Source organism: Amblyomma mixtum, chromosome 2 (genome assembly GCF_055824585.1).
Source record: "Amblyomma mixtum isolate Tamu chromosome 2, ASM5582458v1, whole genome shotgun sequence".
Taxonomy (NCBI): domain Eukaryota; kingdom Metazoa; phylum Arthropoda; class Arachnida; order Ixodida; family Ixodidae; genus Amblyomma; species Amblyomma mixtum.
Genome location: NC_143013.1, coordinates 88635850 through 88651156, shown reverse-complemented (window position 1 = coordinate 88651156; position 15307 = coordinate 88635850). Strand labels below are relative to the sequence as shown.

Genomic DNA, 15307 nt, shown 5'->3' with positions numbered 1-15307 from the left:
TGATGCACATCACGCCATTCTGCCGTCCCAGTTTACACCCGCCTCTAGACCGTCCTCGCCACTTTGGAGCCTGCACAATCCCCGTGTGCTTCTTTCAGTACCTGGCATCGGGAAGAAGACCGATTTATCGCCGATAGAACTAAAACGAGTTACTCTTGAATATTTCCATGAGCACCATGCAAACCGGGTGCACGTCTACACCGACGGCTCAGTGAACCATAAAAGTTATTCGGGCTCCGTGGTCATACCTGCAAGGACTACAGAAGTTAGAGTTAGGATAGCTCACCATACTTATTCGACGGGTTCAGAACTCACCGCTCTTCGTGTCGTCATTGAACACATCAGTCAGCAGCGCCCTCAGCGTTGGTGTATTTTCACGGATTCCAAAGCTGCCCTCCAAGGCTTACGAGCTGCTCTGCGCCGTGGAGCCCATGAACAACTGGTCGCGGAAATTCGACAACTACATCAATCTGCCATAAACAAAGGACATGACATTATCTACCAATGGCTACCGGGGCACAGCGGCATAGCAGGCAATCACCGCGCAGATGAGGTAGCGCGAAGTGCTCACCAGGACAGCGATTTTGTGTCGATCCCCCTTTCGAGATCAGACGCAGCGGGCAGGTTTCGCGCACTTGCGCGGGACATCACGATTGCCGCGTGGAATTCCTGCCAATTTTCCAATTCACGTTTCAAATCCTTGCATCCAGATCTGAAGCTCCGGCTTCCATCCGGCCTACCACGTCGTGGATAAACTTTACTCTGTCGCCTGTGGCTTGGTGTAGCTTTCACCAACCATTACTCTTTCTTAATCGGAATGGCTGATAGCCCTGCATATGTCATCTGTGGGTATGACGAGACTATATCCCACATTCTTTGTGACTTTGCTGCCTGCAGCGCCAAAAGGCAGCCTCTCAGCCATGCGCTGGAGCGTCTGGATCCACGCCCACTGACGGAAATGAAGATTCTCGGCCCCCGGCCGCGCCGATCGTCGGCGTTGAAGGCCTCCAAGGCACTGCTCCGCTTCTTGCGAACTTCTGGCCTGCATGATAGGCTGTGACTTAAAGAACGCTGACCTTCTATGTGGCTTCAATTTTCTATTACTCTCCATTCTCTTTCATTTTTTTTATCCCCTCACCTCCTTCCCCCCGTGTAGGGTAGCAAACCGATTATTCTTCCGGTTAACCTCCCTGCCTTTCCTCTTATTCCTCCTCCTCATCCTTATATGTGTAAGATAGGAAAACTAGATGAGGTTTTTGTTGGCCTTCTCACTCGAAGCCTTTTTTTGACCGATCCTTCGCTATTGATCACTTTGTTATGGATCACATGGAATTTAGGCAATGTTACCTTTTTTTGAGCCCTTCACTACGGCGTCCCTCATAGCCTGAGTTGCTTCGGGACGTTAAACCCCAATAAACCAAACCAAACCAAACCTTCTTTTGTGAAAAAAAGTCAGATGCTTCATTCCGCCCTCTTTTCAGAGAGCGATCATTTTTGAAAAAAGGAGGAGGGGGAGGGGCGCAGCCATAAAAAAAAAAAGTTTTTCGGCCATGTTGCTAACCCGCCGCGGTGGCTCAGTGGTAAGGCGCTCGTCTACCGAGCCGGAGTACCCGGGTTCGAACCCGACCGCGGCGGCCGCGTTTCGATGGAGGCGAAACGCAAGAGGCGCCCGTGTGCTGTGCGATGTCAGTGCACGTTAAAGATCCCCAGGTGGTCGAAATTATTCCGGAGACCTCCACTACGGCACCTCTTTCTCTCTTTCTTCTTTCACTCCTACCTTCCTCCCCTCCCTTACGGCGCGGTTCAGGTGTCCGCCGATATATGTGAGACAGATACTGCGCCATTTCCTTTCCTCAAAAAACCAATTTACCAATTTACCATGTTGCTAGCCACCTACCATGGAGCTCAACTAGAGGACGGCACAGGAACGTTCGAGCAAGTCTTGCCCACGTCAACTGTACACGTTAACTAAACCCCATATACGTATGGGACAACTGAGGGTAGTTACTCCACACCAGGTTGATCCTAGCTGTGAGGAAAAAAAAGTAAAAACAATAAGAAAGGATAAGGGAGGAAAGTTGTGAGATAGTAGGCAGGAAAGCGAAAGATGGAGAGGAGGATCGGAAAAGGTGACTGCCGATTTCTCTCGGTCGGGTCAGCCCGGAGGTGCCGTCTATGGGAAGCTGGGGCAAACATGATGTCTCGTTCGTGTTTCTTTCTTTTCGTTCCTTACTTTGCGTTCGTGTTTCTTTGTTTTCGTTCCTTACTTTGATGCATTGAACATTGATGATATCTTGGCCCTTGAGACCCTCCAGCATTTCTTCTTCGGTGAGTTTGAGGAAGTCGATTTAAGAGATCACACTTTGGATGCTGTTTAAGAAAGTGTGGTCAGTCATTGAGACAGGGATATCCCCAAGTGACACTATGTTGGACAGTTCTAAATGCTGGGCATTGTCTTTCAACTGTAGTAGGACGTCACCACTAGGCATTTTTGTTAGCTTGTAGCCCGTGCACCAAGGCATCGGTCAGTGTTTTTGCTACTAGAAATGGGGATACTGTTCGGGCAGTTTTCTCTGTTTCTTCGTTGCGCAGAACATGTAACCTTGGGAAAATTTCGATTTTTGGAAGTATTGGACACATTTTTCCCGCGTTCTGACCTGACGGGCGCGCAAATACAATCGCACGTTCCGCAAATGCGAACCCCACAGAACGCGTGAAGCTCAACACCAGCCGAACAGAAAAACATGCAGACACTTAAATTTCCTTTAATCACTCACAAATAACCTCGATTGTACTCAAAACGTCAAGTACTACAAAAAATAAACTCATGAAGGATATGTGCAGTTTTGGTCAGAAGTCCCATGGCCACAGCGTTCACCTGGAGGGAACTGAATGTGCTAGAGTGCTCCCTGTAGCGGATCATTCAAAACACAAGTCAAGCAGGAAGCTTCTCTACCGCAAGAAAATAACCTACTGCTAGCATTTAAACGTCCTTCGGTCTTTAATAGTACCTTAATGGCCTTATTATGGGGCTGAAGCGAAATGCCTTTGGCCTTAAGACTTTTGACCAAGAGTGTACCATCACTGCCAAAAGTAACCGAGCGGCGGCGCTGCGGTACCCAGCGCTCGCCGGTGCTCCCCGGCTGCGAGAGTAAACTGGGTGACGTAAGCCCGCTCTGTAGCCCTTCTTCCTTGGCCGATAAGAAGTAAGCAGCTAATATTATGTGTAGCCAGCAATTTCGCGCCTTTAGAGCGCTATCATACAGAGCAGGGCGCAGGCTTGCATCAACCAGTTTAGACTCTCAACCGGGGAGTAGCGACCAGAGCAGAAGATAGCAGCGCCATCGCTCGGCTGGCAGCGTGCTCCGGCCGCCGGCGGGGGTGGTGGTGGTGGTGAAAACTTTTTAAGAAACAAAAAGAGAGTTTGCAGACCAAAAATGGCCCTTTATATAGGTGGAGTCCTTAGTCCGGGACCCCGCTGGACGAGGCCGCTACTCGCGCCCGTTGGACTAGAGCCCTTTGAGACTCCAGCCCCGAGCAGTTGAGCAGGGCTGCCTCCCATGCCTCTCGGGAAGGGGAAGGATTGGGGGGAAGGGAAGGATTCTTTTGACAGGCCCAAACGATGTGGAAGGTATCGGATACTTCCCCACAGTGAGGGCAGCGCCCATCAATTTTGGGGTCGAAATGTTTCACTATTGCAGGACACAACAGAGTTTTGGTCTGCAAGCACCTCAGAGTTCGCTCATCAGCTTTACTCATGCCCTTAGCAGGGACCGGGAGAAGCCGATGTCGTTCGCAATAGTAGTCAAGAATTTCTCTGAACCGCAGAAGCGGTTCCACAATCTCTGAACCACAATCTCTGAAATGAGGTGCCCGGTATAGGTAAGTGCTCGGGCAGCCGCGTCCGCAGCCTCATTAACTCTTACGCCCTGATGGCCCGGAGTCCAAACTATGCGTTTCGGTGAAGGGTCCGATTCCCTCACTGCGCGCGGAGCTCGGTTACTTTTGGCAAAGACCATACAAAGCAATGCTTGCAGCTTAGTTCGTGGACGAAATCGCTCGTGCACATTCCTGAAGATTGTGTTGTGTTGGGTTTTATGGCACATAGGCAGCTAGGGCCATCATGCGCCAAGCACAAGGTATGGAAAATGTTTTCTGCGGGATTTAATAAAAATGTGGAACGTGATCAGTGGTGTAAAGGGCCTAAAAAGTTTAACTACCTAGTAATAACGGAGAAGACGAGATCTAGCAATGGCTAATGGTAAAAGCTTTAAAAAGGTCAGGTAGCCTCAGCGGCCATCCTTGGCTTGCGAAGGATGTCGAGGATCCCAACCGATAAAATAAAAACCTCAGCCTTCTTCACATGAATGAGAAAGTGGCGGAGGTGTATCATGCAATAGAGTGAACCAGTGGTTAAATAATTATAATTTTTCCAGTACGCCTGCTTCTTTTAAAAAGCTAAATAAGGAAGGAATGTTAACAATGGCATTATCGTCTAAGAGCAGTGCTGGATGAAAAGGAATGCATTCTCTATAAAATTGACTAAAGTACTTTTTTCTCAGTTTTTCAAGTTTAACACAAGAGATTAAAATATGGTTAACCGTAAGTTCGTCTCCGCATACATTCCTGAAGAGTTCACGCTGGTTTGGAGTGATTGCCACCACAACGCAGCACGATTTTGGTATCTTTACAACATAAATGTGCTCGTCGCGACTCCCGTCGGAAGTTCGTCGCATTGCCGCACGGTCTGTGCGATCGTTGCCAACAGCCCACTCGTCAAACAATAGGATTCCAAGAGCATGTCATGTCACAGGAAAGGACGTTGTGGCAACCGTCGAAATTAGAGGCGCAACAGCTGGGATTATTGAACTCCTTGTTTTGAAACACGTGCTGCGCGTTTAGAGAGCATCAACATGTCCTGTGCGGTGTTCAACTATATACTGATTGATGAAATCGGGAAGGCGCCGCTCCTTTAGAATTTTTCGCTCATTGAATACCGAAAAACGAACCGCAGTCGTCTGTGACAAGATGTCGAAGCAGGCCCGATGAAGGTTCATGAAATTAGTATGCATAACTGCTGAGGTCACTAGCTGTTCTCGCGCTCTTCGAAATCGCTTTTCGTCTCACTTGACAGAAGCTGTCGCAATGTAATTACAAAAAGTATGTCGCAAGGTGCTGTTCATTACTTTTTCTACTTTGTCAGTTTTTGTGCTCCGATCTCGATAAGAACTGTGACAGCGAGACAGCATACGCACACGACGCAACAAATAACTTATCACAACGTCACCGTAGACCGAGACCGCGAGGCATCGGAGGTACTTCTCGTATGCTCCGATTGAAGAGCATTTAATTGTACTCGTACCGCACTGCAGCTAATCCTGCCCAGTCGAGAAGGAACTAGACAGGCGTGAGCTGGACACGTACGTCTAGCGCCCATCAACAGCTGTATGGTTGCTGTATACTGTAACGCTGGGGTAAAATTTTACAATATGCCAGTAAATACCACGACTGCACAAAACTATGCGTGTCATTAAATGAAGGCCCCATATTGAAAATAGTTCAACGTTTGTGGTTTCCCTCTGGAAATGCTGAAATTTTCTAAAATTTCAAACCCACATAGTTTCAAGCTTCGCATGGCGTTACAAAGCCCCTTTCTCCAAGCTCTGTGCTATGCTCCTTTATTTTCCAGCCACTATAGACGAAAAAAGAGAAGGAAAGAAAACGCACCAGATGCGATCGATAAACACGTTCTGTATTAGGCATCGATGTTACATTTGCGCGACAGCTACTTGAAGCTCTTAATGCTTAATTCTTTTTTTTTTTTCAAATCGTTTCAAACGTCGTCCTTATCGTTTTGACAAAGCTCCTGGGAGTACTCCTCTACAGACACATCACAGATGTCTTGCAGCTGGTCCAGGCAGTGCTGAGGAACGTTGGTCTTTACATCCGCTGACACCCAGAGCTGACAATCTGCATAAATGAAATGGAAAAAAATGGGAGCCTGTTAGTGTTCTACATCGCACGTTGCCGGTAATGTATATCGTACGCGTCCACGAATCTAGGCGCTGTAATAAGAAGAAATAAGTTTTGCAAGGCCTATAACTGGTGGCGTTCAAAAAAATTGGGTAAGCTGACCTATTAAAGGGGCTGTGATACACCTTTTTAGGGGAGTAGATTAAACACGCCCAATCAGTACATTCTCTCGTGTTGGAAAATTTCCAGCGCACACAGGACAGGGACAAAGAATAGAACACCACAAGCGCTGTGGTGTTCTCGCTTGTGGTGTTCTCTTCTTTGTCCCTGTCCTGTGTGCGCTGGAAATTTTCTAACATGCTGTACCAACTCGCTCGAATGTCAGTTTTACTACAGTTCATTTCTAGTACCGCGAGGTCTTCTTTCAGTGTTAACAGCGCTTGTGGTGTTTTCTTTGTCCCTGTCCTGTGTTCGCTGGAAATTTTCCAACATGCTGTATTAACTCGCTCGAATGTCAGTTTTCCTACATTCTCTCGTCATGAACACCTGAGCCAAATAACACACTTCTACACCAAGCAGAGAGCCCATAATCGCGTGCGAACGTTGGCGAGTCCTTTCCGGCGATATTTTTATGCTCGCGCCCTCCTCCATCGTATGCTTCTGCGTACTTGTGTTCAGAGATGGTTATTGGTTAGATTCTTTCAGACGTCACGCAGCTACCATGGCCGTGGCCAATCAGCAGCGTCACTCCGGCGGGTCATGAAGCTCCGCGAGTGGCGGTGGCCGGGCCGGCGAAGGAGTGCCGACCTTTGAGCGTGCAAAAAGTGACGAGTGGAGAGCGAAAGGCGCGAATACGCTGAAATTCTAGTTTTGACCAGAGGTAACTCAGCTTCTAGAAAACACGTTTAAAAAAATTCTTCCTGGGAGATATTCGTGAAGCAGCGTCCTGTAACATCCCAGGAATGCCGTACTTTTATTGGGAGCCCCTTTTAGAGCCCCTTTATATGTTTACTCGTAGATGAACGTAACAGTGTGCAGGCACGGAACTCGAACAACGGTGGAAATCATGCAAAACGAGGCTACTGGCCGGCGTTCAATACCAGCTGTGGAACTTGGTTTCGCTTAGGAGAGTTTAACGCCAGAAAGCGACTCAGGCTATGAGGGACGCCGTAGTGAAGGTGTCCGGAAATTTAGACCACATGGGATTCATTAGCATGCACTGACACCGCACAGTATACACGGCCCTTTATAATTTCGCCTCCATCGAAATTCGACCGCCGCGGCCGGGATCGAGCCCGCGTCTTTCGGGTCAGCAGCCGATCGCCATAACGAGTGAGCCACCGCGGCGGCGTTCTGGGATTTATTTGCGAGCAAAGCATTTTACGGTTCTAATGTAACCCCTGTGCCGTTAACCTCCAATAGTTGTCACAGTTAAGCTCCTAAACCTCGCATTACCTCAGCGTAGTTCGGTCACGGATCCAATTATAATGCGCTCAGCCATAAGCGCGAAAAAGTGGTGATTCCTCCTCAGAATAACCATGCAGTAGTTAGATCTCCGCTTTTGATTCGGGTCTAGTCATACGTCTGTAGAGTTCCAGCCGTCTGCGTCAAAAGAGCCATTGTGACGTACGCCTTACAAATCTTCTACTAGCAACAAGAACACTGCGAACGCATGTTCAAGGGAAGCTCGAAGTACATACAGAAGTTGTGTTCATCTCTTTTCCAAATATCTGAGGTTCGTGAAATGCACGAAACTTTCCTTCGCAGTCACTACAGTCGATACGGCCCGGCAGCACAAAGTGTTAGTGGTTGGCCCGTGAGCCAACCTTGTTTTTGTGTTAACCACTGCAAGCAAACGCTAACTGCCCAGACGCCTTCCGTCTTACTCTGTCCGTCGTAGGGAATGTCCACAATGACGCAGTCCTTGTAGTCCGTGTAGATGAAGTGAGCCACAAAGGTCCGACCGGGTACTGCAAGGCAAACGCGAAATTTCCCCGTGAAGTCAAATAGAGCCCGGCTGAATATATTTTTACGCTTCTCACGAGAAATATCAGCGCTCGCATCCCAAGCTTTTGTTTCGAAATCAGCAAACAAGGGAATCATGTTCGTACCAGTCTGGGATGCAACCGAACACTATTTGCTAGTTTGACCTTTTGCAGCCTCGAGGGTACCAATTTGGAGAAAAATATAAATGCATTTGACTGTTGCCTTTCAGAAGCGATGGCAGACTGGCATACGTGAACGCAGTACACAGCGATCGACCCTTTCAAGCAGGGAAGAGATCCCGAGGGCGCATGCCGGGAATTGCTCCTAAGAGACATTACGGCACGAAGATCCTTCCATGCACGTAAGTATGCATGCTGAAGCTTAAATATGCCGGGTGTCCCAGCTAAATGTAACCAAACTTTTAAAAAAGGTGAAGTGTCCCAGTCCAGTGAAACCAACTCAGGGTTGTTCATAGGCGCGTGGCCTAGTCTTGAGTATTTTTTTCGCTCTTCAAAGGTGATTATTAGTTAAGTTTAATTAGCTAACTTTTTAATTATTAACTTCAGGAAGAAAGTGTCAATGCAAAAGTTTTAGATCACCTCGAAAAACCGCTAGTAGTGCTGTTTCCGTCAAGTTACGATTTACGTAGCTTCATTTATTGGCCTTAAAAGAAAGTTGTCACTTGACCAGCTGCTCGCTCAATTCTCTTCCAACGATACTAATTAAATGGCGTAACTGGAAAATAGAGCCGCGAGTGAGCCCAGGATATAATTGATGAGACGAAGCTTGTTTCATTGCAAGTAATTCTGGGATTTTAATGTACCCGATTTCAAATTGCTTGCTCACACTCCAGACGACGTAGAACATGAGATTTCACATGTAGAACCACAAATGCTAGTCTCCATCAAAGAGGTTTGGTTTGGCTTATTGGGGTTTAACGTCACGAAGCGACTCAGGCTATGAGGGACGCCGTAGTGAAGGGCTCCGGAAATTTCGACCACCTGGGGTTCTTAACGTGCACTGACATCGCACAGTACACGGGCCTCTAGAATTTTGCCTCCATCGAAATTCGGCCGCTGCGGCAGGTATCGAACCCGCGTCTTTCGGGTCAGCAGCCGAGCGCCATAACCACTGAGCCACCGAGGCAGGCCAACAAAGAGGTATAGTGTCCGACTCATTTATATTGGATTTAATGAAGGAGACAAAAAGATCTAGTTAATGATATGCTCACTGAAATCAAGAGCGAGAACCGAACTTGGGTGCGAACCATATACTGCGGAGAAAAGACAAACGCTGGCTAGCTGTGGCGAATCAGAGAGGCGTTTCGACAAATTGTAACGAGGGGGGGGAGGCTTCGGAGCGCGAAGATGACGCTCGACTTTCGTGGCGCAAGGTTATGCCAATGATCGGCTCCTATGGGGGGTTCAAAAACTTCTGCTCTCGTTGTATTGCCACTCCCGTTTAGCGGAGAACCCCGTTGCATTGATGCCGGCAACGTGGGTGAAAGTGTGGATTCGTCTAAAAGGCAGTGAGGTCATACTTCGAGCGACGGATCTGAAGAGTGATTGAAACATCACATAAATTGTGAATACAATGTTGCAACATGACTCACGCGTGATTATGACATGCAAGAATGTAAACTACAGTCAAAAGAAAATTGGACGAGATGGGAATCGTACCCGCACACCTTGGATGCTGCCCCAGTAGGCCACCGAAGCACGTTATTTCGACTTGTTTGAAGGCAGACCTTGTGTGCCTTGTCCGACAGTGTCCGTGCTTAAAAAAGTGATATGAAGAGAGGACCGGGGGCCGCTGAAGAGAGTTATTAGCACTATCACCTCGTACCCTTAGGCGGAGTTTAAGTGCCCCAAAAATTTTTATTGATTTTTTTTACAACTAAAGTTCTGTATAGGCACAAACAAAAGAAATTAACAAAAAAAAATATGCGATTCGTATCATAATCACAAGAACAGCGACCGGTGCGCCAACACTCAGGTTATTATTCATGGCCCTGAAATTACGTATCTGGATTTTTAACCGTAACACATTTTTAACCGTAACCATTTGTAACCGTAACACAGGATTTTAACTGTACATTGTTGGGGAAGCGCATGCTCTCCTGGTTGTAGGTGGAGTGTATATTATCCATATATTTTCCAATAAACTTTCAGTTGTTAGCAGCGCTTGTCCTTCCGTCTTTTGTCGTGGCGCTGTGTTCGTAGCGAAACAACGTACCAGCCAGGTGGTGGTGAAAAACTTTATTACTGGCGGAGCACTTATAGTTCACGATTACATAGGTGGACTGGCTCTTGGTTGTGGGTGGTGGTCAACAGCCCGTGTCTGAGGGCGACCTTCTCCGCCCACTGCACCAGCCTCAGTTGCGAGGCCGGGTCGGTGACCACGACCTCCCACCCCTCCGACTCCGCCAAGGCCCATTGGGCCGGTGGTTGCAGTTGTCGGCAGGTGAACATAATGTGGTCGAATGCGGCTCTCGGGGCCCCACAGAGGGAACATTCGGGGGTGTGGGAAGGGAAGAAAAGCGCAAGTAACGCTGGGGAGGGAAAGGTCCGAGCCTGGAGTTGCCGCTAAGGCATTTGTTGTTGTTTTGTCAGCGATATGTGTGGCGGGGGGTAAAGCAGACGTTCTTCGCGGTATTGTAGCGTTATGTCATGATATGTGATCAGCCGGTCACTCGCGCTGCCTGGGACTTCGGTACACGCCGCTCGGTTTTGACTTACGCTCGAGCAGCGGAATTGGCCGCTTCTTTACCGGGATTGCCAGAATCCCGGTAAAGATATCGTCTTCCACTGCCACTCTTATCCTGAGCGGTACCCGGACAACTTGGGTGGGGCGAGGTGGTTGGGGGTCGGAGATGAGAATTTTATAGGCGGCAGAATGTATCCGGCCGCGGGAAAAATTTTGAATGGCGGTTTTGGAATCGCTCAGGATAAGAGTGGCAGTGGAAGACGATATCGCAAGCGCGATGGCTGCTTCTTCGGCTTCGATCGAGGTGTTTGCCCGGATTGAGCCTGATGTCGTGTGTTTTAGGTTGTTGGACAGTACGCAGAGGGCGTAAGCTGAGGGTTGGGAGTACTCTGCGGCGTCTACGTCGACTATGTTCAACGGTGACCTCTTGATGTGACATAGGAGCCGACGAAGGTCCGCGGACACATTCCAGATTTTGGAATGTATTCGAAACGCCAACACAGCCCGCTCCGTTCAATGGTTTTCCCCACCCACAGCTGCGCCACACGACTGCTTTTGGCTCTGTGGGTGTTGTTCTGGATATCCGCAGCTCCGTGCTGGTTGTTTAGAAAATAGTTCTTGTACTCGCAAGCGAGTGCTTCAAGATAATATTTGGGTGAAACTTGCCCAGGAGCGTGCCGATGAGGACGACTGCGCTCATTCTCTTCTTTAAATGGCTGCGCACAAACAGCTAGTGCTGATTTGCATGACATAAAACGAAATCTGCGCTTTAGTTTTATTAAATAATCTCTTCTCTTTTTAACCACTTGCAACCATGCTGGAAGCGGCAAGGGAATACGTCTACACAGGGCTGGTAGCAACCGGTCATCCGGATCATGAGAGGAAAATAACCAGAAGAAAAACAATGGGGTGGAGCGCATATGGCGGGTTCTCTCAGATCATGCATGGCAGTTTACCAATATCCCTCACGATAGAAGTATACAACAGCTATATCTACCGGCACTCACCTATAGGGCAGAAGCGTGGAGGCTAACAAAGAGGGTTCAGCTTAAGGAGACACAGCGAGATATGGAAAGAAAAATAAGTGTAACGTTAAGAAACCTGAAGTGGGCAGAATGGGTGAAGGAACAAACGCAGGTTAATGACATTCTAGTCGAAATCAAGAGGAAGAAATGGGCTTGGGCAGAGCGTGTAATTCGAAGGCAAGATAACAGCTGCTTCTTTAGGGTGACGGAGTGGATTCCAAGAGAAGGCAAGCATAGCAGGGGACGGCAGAAAGATAGGTGGGCGGATGAGATTAAGAAGTTTGCAGGGATACGGTGGCCGTAACTGGCAAAAAGGACCGGGTTAATTGAAGAAACATGGGAGAGGCCTTTGCCCTGCAGTGGGCGTAGTCAGCCTACTGATTATTATTATTATTATCATGCTACCCGTGCTTGTTTACGCAGTGCGACAATCTGTGGGAAGCGCCAATGCGATCGCCCTCCTGGAAATAAATTGTCCCTGCGTTATTCGACGTGACCAGCACTTGATTTTAAGCCGCTATATCGAGAAGCATGTTCGGTGACCATTGGCGTTAATTGAAACAGCCTAATTTTTAGCCACAGGCTAGCGATGATGACTGTTACTGGCCGTAAAGCACTGCTCGGCAGTCTGGGTCACACCGGCGCTTCCCGTTCATTCTATGCGCATCCCGCGAATAGTCGATTTCAGGTCGCTATTGTCAAAACTACATTTGTTGACTATTTGCATTCGCTAAAACGTGTGAATTCGCTCTCCGCAACCGCCGAAATCAGGCACCGAGCCCTGCGGACTTATTAGGCCTGGTTGTAGTCGATTAAAATCCAAGAATGTGGCAAGCGCTTCGCTGGTGAGCTAGCAAGTGTGCACATGCGAAATCAAGCCCCTCGTTTCGCGTGTTTTCTGAGCAGATAAGGTAAAAACAAGCGCTAATGTATTCACACCCTAGCCTCAAAAATGTGAAATTTTCGCTCAGCCGCCGACCTGCCGAGGACGTGAAGGCTGACTGTCCGCCAATCGTATTCTTCCATGTCGTTGGCCTAAAAAACATGTCACGCTACAATGATAAGCTGCTATTGATCGTAATCGTGTCATTGTTGGAGGTGTGACGGCGGTCACCGCGGCGAGAGCTGCCGTCGTCGTTGTAAATTAAAAACGAGCTAAAGATTTCAAATGCGTTTGGAAAATGGCATGTAGAAGCGCCGGAGTCCGTCTGATCCAAATGACATTCCAATTCTCGAATGTCATTCGACTCAGATGCCATTCGAGGGTGTCTGTGTAACACGAGTATACGCTTAGGTACATGTACGAACCAGACGGCACAAGCACTATCCTGTATGTGTCTCCTGGGCCTAACGTCCCATTTTTTGTCCTCTTCGCTGCAGAACTGTTTTAACATCCATACCCAGCCACACTTGCTGTTGCAACCTGCTAAGCCATGGTTAGCAAACGACATATGCTATGCAAGCGAGTTGGCCGAAAAGGCTGTCGAAAATTTTTTCCAGTTAATTAGCACGCTGTCGTAATAAGGCAACGATGTGTCATTGTCCGCACGATAAGGACATGCTGTACCTCATGATGCGGCTACACCCGACATACGACTTTGTAGAGTATTCTCTTTTTTTTTTAGTTTCACTCCTCCTTGAGGCTTAGTACGCGGCCCTGTTCGAGCTGAACAGAATCTTAAAATGTCATGATCAAGGAAAAAACACGATATGGGAACCATGTTGCATAAAGCACAGGCACACATTATAGCTTGCTATGCAGTGAAGCTTGAATTAATTGGAAAACTACCAACCACACATTGGGACAAACATAATTATTGGCAGCTATGTATCAAGTCGTGCACATCACAGGGGTGTTGCTTCATGCTTTCACTTTGAGTTGACAGAGACATCAGTATTATTTTTTAATTTTTAGAGCACTGTTATCCCGCTACAACCAGAGCATCCTTATAATGAGCTTGCACTTAGAAGGAATTTTGTTTTTTTTCCATAAGCAAGCATACTCACAGACACTATGCATGAATTACTTTTATTATAAACCACAGAAGAATGACACACTGCATTTCATTTAAAACAGCTATGAGACAGCCATCAAACGGCCTTCTTTTTTTTTTCAGCAGGGAGCGCGGTACCACTTAGTGTCAAAGATGTCATAGTAATCAAAACGCCAGAGTAAAAACATAAATTGAAAGCAGGTTGTTTCACAGGGAACACAGCCTAAGAAAAAGATGGAAAAATGGCAGCCCGAGCTCCGATAGACACAGCATGGGTCACGCGCCACGCGCTAGAGGCGGGGCTGCCGCCGCCATCTTCTTTACACTCACCCCTGTTGAAGCTAGTTGAAGCAAACCAGTCGAGGAGAGAACACACACATATAATGGTTTGAGGTGGGGCAGGTGTGCAGACTGGATTTGGGCATGCCGCGGGTGTTACAATGTGTGTGTGTGTACTGGAAGAGGGGAGGGGGTATAAGGGGGGCGAAAAAGCAGAAGAGGATGTAGAGCGTTTGGGAGAGGCTTCGGGACTTACCTAGCCGCAGAAATGTTCACCTCCATGCCAAGGCGCACGCAATCCGTCATTCTTTTTCAAGGGACTTTACTAAACATGAATTTTTCATAGGTTCTCATCCAGCAGTTTTTTTTTTTTTTTGTGACAAGTTCAGATTCAGATTTTGTACTATGTTCGAGCTCTTCTTTAAGTTCTCCGTTACTTTTCTAGACGAATATATATGTTATAGCGCAGAGCACAATCACGCTTACGTTCACGCTACCATAGTGTCACTCTGACAGCGCACATATTTTATTTGCAGGAGATTATGATGGCCGGCAAAGCTTATCATCCGCTGGCCACTCCGATGCTCAGAACGTGCACGAGTTGCGATAGCGGCAGCTGGAAAGAGACTGCGGTGCTGAGGCGGCTTCGAGTGACAGCGCCATTTTCCCAAGCGAAAGTCAAGGCTTATCGGTCGACACGCATCCTCAAACCAGCCGGCTCATGCTTATGCTGCGCTGACTGTGCCGAAAGCTACCCACTCCGCTGTTCGCATTACTTTTCATAGAGACAGTATACATGGATAGCATGTCCCACAAGGTGCGGTTAAACTTTTCCATCAAGCCGTTAAGTCTCCGGATGTTAGGCAGTACTGGTAAGGCCAGCGACACTGCAGTGTTGCGGAAGAGATTCCACGACCGCCGAAAGAAAGACGCGCTCCCAGTCGCCCAGCAGTTCGCAGGGTGCACAATGCCAAAGGATGAAGTGAAGAAGGATGATAGGTGAAAATTGCGGCGTCATATATGAGCAGGGATGGCCGCGGTCGCGGCATAACTTGTCAAGTGTTCCACGGCTAAGAGAACCTCGTGGTCCGCAGAGGTAGAACTTACTATTACTGCGGTGCATGAATTATGTTAAACTAAAATCGCTCACGAAATCGTGAGCGATTTCCACTCTTCATGAACCGCATTGATCGCCCGTGAATTTTATTTGGTCGCGGCCCATGTAGTCTACACTAAAGTAAAATGGACAGCAATCGATTTTCGAATGGCAGACACTCTGAATATGACAGAAGCCAACAGCCACAGAAACCAAGGGGCACAGGGGAGTTTTTTTTAATTAATTTA

General features: G+C 47.9%; 1 protein-coding gene across 2 annotated transcripts in view; it reads right to left on the bottom strand.

Annotated features, from left to right (window-relative positions):
* The window catches only part of LOC149360058 (uncharacterized), a 181448-nt gene that overhangs the window by 16261 nt on the left and 149880 nt on the right, over positions 1–15307 (bottom strand). The window contains exons 4-5 of one of the 2 annotated variants that reach the window (XM_089572159.1): positions 7860–7943; positions 5732–5970 (exon numbers count right to left, since the gene is read on the bottom strand). The exons of the other annotated variant lie outside the window; for it this stretch is intronic. Of the exons in view, the coding sequence (XP_089428285.1) occupies positions 5834–5970; positions 7860–7943 (221 nt within the window). The 3' untranslated portion in view covers positions 5732–5833. Of the gene's footprint in view, positions 1–5731; positions 5971–7859; positions 7944–15307 lie in introns of those variants that run through there. 2 annotated transcript variants of the gene reach the window in all.